Source organism: Strix aluco, chromosome 13, assembly GCF_031877795.1.
Source record: "Strix aluco isolate bStrAlu1 chromosome 13, bStrAlu1.hap1, whole genome shotgun sequence".
NCBI classification, from domain to species: domain Eukaryota; kingdom Metazoa; phylum Chordata; class Aves; order Strigiformes; family Strigidae; genus Strix; species Strix aluco.
This window is the reverse complement of record NC_133943.1, coordinates 5,293,163-5,299,638: the sequence shown is the minus strand read 5'-3', so window position 1 is coordinate 5,299,638 and position 6,476 is coordinate 5,293,163. Positions and strand designations below refer to the sequence as shown.

The following is a 6,476-nucleotide window of genomic DNA, read 5'->3' as shown; positions in this document are numbered from 1 at the left end:
GTCCGATACACAGATAAAGTGGCTCCCAACAAGAAAGAAGCTACTGGTAAATGTTGGAGGATAAACCATGGAAGCAAGAAGGACCGTGGTCCCTCAGTGCCTGCGCCTTGTGCTTCCTCATCTCACAGCATCCATCCGCAGGAGGCCCCATCGCCTCGTGTGGTGCCCGCTCAGCCCTCCGGACCCTGGGGACGCTCCTTCCCACCCAGCTCCACTGGCAGCTGCCGAGCGTGGGGACACCAAAGCGTCCTCCTCGGGCACCACGGCTGTCCTCTATCTCTTATGGCCCTTGTTCCTCCGCTTGATGTGGTTGGGGGCGGCGGCGGCGGTGTCGCGGCGGGCGCAGAAGTGCTTGGCCACCAGCTGCCGGCACTGCTCGCACCGCACCGTGCAGCACCAGTGGAACTTGCAGTTGCAGCTGGCCACCACCTCCGTCCTCCTCTCCTCTACCCGGAGACCGCACTCGGTGCACAGCCGCCGGCAGCTCCTCTTCTCCCACTGCGAGAGGTTCTTGCCAGTCTGCAGGCACTCGCGGCCCTCGGTGCCGTGGTGGCCCAGGCTGGCGTTCCTCGTGCAGTAGTCGGGAGAGTCCTCCAGGAAGACGAGCTCTGTGGCGTGGACGTGGTGGAAGGTCTCCGCCGTGGCCCCGCGGCTGTCAGCACTGTTGCCGGCTCTCATCCGCCTCTTGTCCATCTCCAGTTTGTGGGCTTGGTCGTATTTTATCTTCAGGTAGTTCCCAATCTCACGGAACTCAGCTAGCTGGAGCCAGCAGGTCTGGATGCTGCAGCTGCCTGACACCCCATGGCACTTGCAGGCTCGTTTCATCGTGGCTTTCACAGCCTTAGTGGAAAAGGTGGAGAAATTAGGAGCAGCAGAGCATCATAATTTAAATCTCAAAATCAGGCTCTATGGCACTTCTAATTCAGGGGGCAGTGGGTCAAAAGTGGCTCGTGCTTGGCATGACTTCAGGTCCTTCCAAGCCACAAGCTAATGCTCTTATTTCAGTTCCTGGAAAACATCTGTCCTTCTTCACTAATTTAAAGAACAGAGATAACGAGTGGGCACAAACTACTGTCTCCTTGCAGGTGCTGTTTCTCCAGGCCAGGAAAAAAGTGCCTTTGTTGGGTCATGCCCTTCTCACGCAGCTCACCTCGCTCATTGCAGCATCCACGCATCATCCCTCTCAGAGGTTTCATTCAAAATGTGTGAAACTGCTTCGGAATAATCATACCCAGCCTCTCTGCATCTCCTCCAGGCCAAGCACTTCACAGATATTATCTACCTATCTCTCTCTGGTATTTATAAGGTCCCAATCACTGGTATCTATGTGAGATTAAGCCTCGACACACCCTATGAGATAGGTATGTTAAGTGTTGCCATCCTTGTTTTTACAGACAAGGAGGTTTGGCAAGATGCTGAGAGCCTCTGCTGGCCCAGGCAGGGAGTGGGGGGTGAGTCTGGCAGCCAGCTTGCAAGTGGGGCTGGCTCACACCTGGTTTCCCCAGCCAAATAGCTTGGAAATGCATATTGCAAGAAAATAAGGTGGTTCTTGCTTTGTTTTACAGACCAGAGAAGCACAAGGTGAGTATAAAACCTGTGCATTTCTGAATGAGTGGTGCGTGCTAGTAGTTACGTTTAATGCATTACACACAGCTGCAGCAGCTGGGAGTGGGAACAACTCTTACTGTTGAACAACTCTACAGTTCCTTGAGTTCAGGTTTAGGGACAGATTCTGGGTGTATTTTTTTTCCCCATGCAACACTACAGGGCCTAGATTGTCACAGAGAGCTGGAGACGGGGACCTGAACAGCCTACCAGACTCTCGGATTTTGTTTTCAATATAAACATTATTATCATTATAATATATTTGACTCACAAGTCTCCCGACTTCATTGTTGTGCAGGTTAATCAGCGCACGGGTATCGTGTCCTGTTTCCAAAGCATCCACAAAGAGCTTGGAAATCCTCTCCCCAAAATCCACGTTGTCGCTGCATCCTCCCCAGACCCAGCCTCGGCCACCTGCAAGACAGACACACGCTAAGTGCAGAACCGCCCCCTTGGGCCAAATTCTGCCCTGAAATCCCGGGGGTTGCATGCGGGGACGGAGAGGTGATGTCAGCCCGTCTTGAGACAGCAGCTCACCGACGCGGCCGTTCCTGGAGTCGTCGCAGCCGCAGCTCTCGAAGTCACCCATGCTGCAGTTCCTGGTGAGGGTGTACATGACACCGGCCGAGCTGATGGCGTGTACAAAGGATGTTTCCCGGGTAGCTGGGGGAGAGGGGAGAAGCTGTCACATGCAAACATAGACATCAGTCCTGGTTTACTGGGAATGAAGCTCTTATGTGCTGCAAAGGTGCAAGAAGGAAAAAAACCCCAACAGTTTGTGCTAAAGGTAAAGTGCTACAGAAATTAGGTGCTCATGACCGGAGTCTTTTCAGGCTTCAGCATCAAGGATTTCAGCAATTTGGCATAATATTATGCAGGTGTCCACACACGGGATGGTGGTTCTTGGCAAGAGTAGGCTCTGAAGGCAATGCCTCAGTCCTGCTCTGGCCAAGGTTAGTTGTCACTCCCTTCACCCAGCACTCAGTTCGTCTCTGTCCTTTCCTGCTTGGGGGTATGTTCCTGCTTTGATCTTGCCTGCTGGGGAAAATTGTCATTGATCTTGTTTTAGTCGGTGGTTGAACCTGTGCTAACAGTTGTCTGCACTCACACTTCTAATTTAGTTTCTTCTTTGGCTTTCCTAACAGATTCAACCAGAGATGCTGCTCTGAGAAAAAAGATTTCTGCTTGTTGAAGTAGAAAGTATTGAAATATATCCACAACTTTATGAAGACAGTTTCTCTGTGCATGTCTCTGGTTTCTCCCTTCCTCTCTCCTGCACTTCTTTTCCCCATTGCAAGCTCGGGTGCCTCTCGCACTGCGCTCCCTGGGATGCTGCACAGAATGTGGCAGGACCGAGCCCACGGAGCAGCGCTGTGGGAAGGACCGAGCTCTAGCCTAGCATGGATAGAGACCCAGAGAGAGCCCGGCATTCCTAAAAAAAATGTTAGTGCTATTTTTTACATTAATTAATACAGATAGAGAAAAACAACCCTGATTTTTGGGATACCAAAGCCCGAAAGGTTGGTTTCATTAGCAGCACCAGCTCTTTCCAGAGCGCATCCCAGCTCGTACCCGAAGGCATCCCGGGAGGAGGATGCTGGTGCTGGCAGGTAAAGGCGCACTCACCGCTGCGGAGCCGGTTGTGGGTGGAGAGCTGCAGGGCGCTCTCGGGGCAGTTCCAGCGCTCCCACCCGAACTGGAACTTGCACTCCTCCATCCCGCTGTGTGCCCCGGCCGCCACGCTGCTCGAGTATGTCAGGTAAGCCTGGCACGGGAAACAGCGGGGTTAAAACCCACCGCGCTTTACCATTGATCAATGAAAACAGACATAAATGGTTTGCGAGTCCTTTCCCTTGTTACTCTGCAGGATTTGGAGCCAATATGCTCTGGGAAATTGGGTTCCTTGGAAAAGTCTTATTTCCCGTTTGCAAAACAAAATTGCTCTATTTAAATTCCTGATAGACTGTATGTTAATTACCTTAGGTCCTGTCATCAGAAAGTTATTCACAGACCTGAAACAAAGAAAAGAAAATGAATCGCACAGTTTACCACAGGCTGAAGAGCATTGCTGAAAAATATCCTTTCCGCTGAGTTGGACCCTACCATGCTGCTGCGTGAAGAACGGCACCGTAGACCCCTGCGATGGAGAGGATGAGGAAGGTGCTTCTCTTCATGGCTGTCACAAGGAGCAGGGTTGGATCCCTTTCGCTGATCCGGAGCTCTCTGCACCACAGGTCCCCGAGCGAGCAGGGCCACCTCCCTCCGCTCCTTCCCAAGGTGAGCTATCAGGATGGAGGAAAGCTGCAGGAACCTACAACCCTGATATTTATAAGGTGAAGTTGTGAATAGTCAAAACCCCCCATTCATTTGCTACCCAATGACTTAATGTGGTAAAAAAGCTCCTGCTCCAATGGGTGACAAGGAACCGCCTAAGGTTGCACTTCAAAAGGCGGCGCGGTGTCCCTGGGAGCGGGATGGTCTGAAGGAGAGCAAACTTCCCTAACAATGGGAAACTTTTAACTCTCTTCCCCACCACCAGCCATCCCTTTCTCTTGGCCTCGAGTCCGCTTGCTTTCTCCTTTTCATCCTCTGCTTGCCAGCAGAGGCTCAGTCCCTGCGTCCCTCTGAAATAACAAGCTGATGCATTTCTATAGTTCCCCTGCTATCTGCCTGCTCCCTCCTACGAGAACTCCCTGAGGGGTTTTAACAACCGTTCTGTAAAGATCTATAGGGGATAGACCTCCCAGGCCTTCTTGATTTGAAGAGATGCATTTAACGGCGGGGCTTTTTACCCTCCTTGCCTCTTTATGATGAAACTTTCTGCATTTCCATCCTGATAACAGCGTGCACGACTCGGGAGTGTTTGGAAATCTCTCTAATTTACGCGGCTGCAGCTTGGGAACACTGTGTGAATCATTTATGTGGTTTGCTCCATGCTCCAACGCTGTAATTAGGGGAACAGTTTTCTGGGGTTAGTAATTTCCCTACGGTGAAGGCTGCCGCAGCAGAAGCACGGCTGCTCGCTGGCTCTGCAGGCAGGAGCACTGCCCGCACCCCCCGAGCAGAGCGAGGGGCCTCCGCCACTGCCGAGCCATCGGCTGTGCTCAGGAAAGGAAAATCCTTATCAGAGGAAACCCAAAAAAGCCTCTTAATAGTTATGGCCAATGTCATTAAGGGCTGTAATGCTGTGGACAGAGCAACAGCGCGATGGTGTCTGTGGAAACTTCTTGGTCTGTTTTCTTGTGGCTGAACGGTCCCAACTGGGGGCTGGCTCACCCTGGGCAGGGATCCTGCCTGCTGAGTGGGCAGTGTGGGTGCTTAGCCTGAAAGCAGCGCTGTGCTGTGCCGTGTCAGCAGTGCCAAGCAGCCTCCCAGCACGCGGGTGCAGCATCTGGCTCGACGGCAGGGCAGCGCTGCCTCCCTCCTCCTCCGCTCAGCTCCCTGGCTGACCCCAGGGTACACCCCTCTCCTGGTGTTACTGCAAGGGGACTCCTGAAGGGGCTGCAAATGTGAGGTTCAAGGGAACAGGGCTGCACTGCACATGGCACCGAGGGGGCTGTGCCACCAGCAAAAGGGGCCACACAGGGATAAACCCTATCTTTGCCCCCCTGGGCGAGCAGCTGCAGCCAGCGGCGCTATGGCCAGGCAGGAGTTGCACCTTAAACACATTTGTGAAGGACTTTGCTGTCTTGCCACGAAACGTGTGAAAGCGTTGCAAAGGCAGCAACCTGCCCTGTGGTTGTACGTGCTGCAGCACCGGGTGTCTGATGCTCAGGTCTATCGGCTCAGGTCCGGGGCGGCTGGGGGGCTGTTGCTCCTGGGAAGGAGGGAGAGGAGTAGGCATATGAGCACCTCTGGCTGCAGAAAGCACGGGGATTCTCCCTGACCTGCTCTCTGTCAGCACGTTAGTGAGCGAGAGGAGAGCCCTCTCCCTCCAGACCCTGCAGAAGCGAAACCTGGAGTCAGTTGGGCAAAGCCGCAAAAAACTGTTTGCAGCCAGAGGATTAAAATTGCAGATTGGTTGAAAAGCAAGGATGCAAAATACCTTCCAAGTGAGCACAAAGCTGGTGTAGTCCCGCCAACATGGCAAAACCCTCTGTGAGTCAGCATTTTAATCATTACCATCCCGAACAGATCCTACTTGTTAGAGCTGTCAAAGGACAATTACTGGGAATAAAGTGTTTCCCATGTATCAGTGAAGTTCATTGATTAAAGCCCTTGCATACGGTTTGGAAATCTGCCGTGCATTTTCTATATGCACACAGGTAATTTGGGGGTTTGTGTCTGGCTGTCCCTGGGGGCATATTGATTTTTTTTTTTTCCTTGTCTGAGGGAGCTCGTACAGCTAAAAAAATGTTGGCATGTCTGCTATGTCAGTTCACACATGATATTCCTATCACACGCCAGAAGAATAACAGCGTCTCTGGGCGTGAAGCTCTGCCGCGAGCAGCCCGGCAGTTGGCAGGATCACACAGCTATTTGCCTGGGCTATTGAAAATGTCCTTTCCAGTTAAAGTCACAGGGATCTTAGAAGTCACTTGTAACATTGTCACTTACGCTAGTTGTCAGCAAACAAAGCAGCGTGCTGGGACAAGCCTTCCTGTGCTGCCACAGTTTTTTACTGCATTTACAGCTCAGTCCTGGCGAGCAGGAGCCAGCACTTCTGCGGGGTCAGCCAGCCCGGCAGACCGATGGGACCGCAACAATCCCAGTCGTATCGCTGCTGGACCTTCCCACCTTAGGCAAAAGCAGACTTTGGTCTTGTTGTGTTAATAAATTTTACACTTATAGAGGTCTTCATGCAATGTCCTTGCAGTAAAGAGATTAAATATAGGTGCTCTGTTGGCAGTTGGGTAAACTGAGGCACAGAG

At 52.3% G+C, this 6,476-nt stretch overlaps 1 protein-coding gene across 1 annotated transcript; it reads right to left on the bottom strand.

The window, feature by feature from the left end:
* Nucleotides 1–273: 273 nt before the first annotated feature.
* WNT8A (Wnt family member 8A) lies at nucleotides 274–3,779 on the bottom strand. Its single transcript, XM_074838700.1, has 6 exons — nucleotides 3,709–3,779; nucleotides 3,584–3,617; nucleotides 3,232–3,370; nucleotides 2,143–2,268; nucleotides 1,877–2,019; nucleotides 274–840 (listed from the first exon to the last, which is right to left on the bottom strand). The coding sequence occupies exons 1-6, from the start codon at nucleotides 3,777–3,779 to the stop codon at nucleotides 274–276; spliced, it is 1,080 nt and encodes a 359-aa protein (XP_074694801.1).
* Between the last annotated feature and the right edge of the window lie 2,697 nt (nucleotides 3,780–6,476).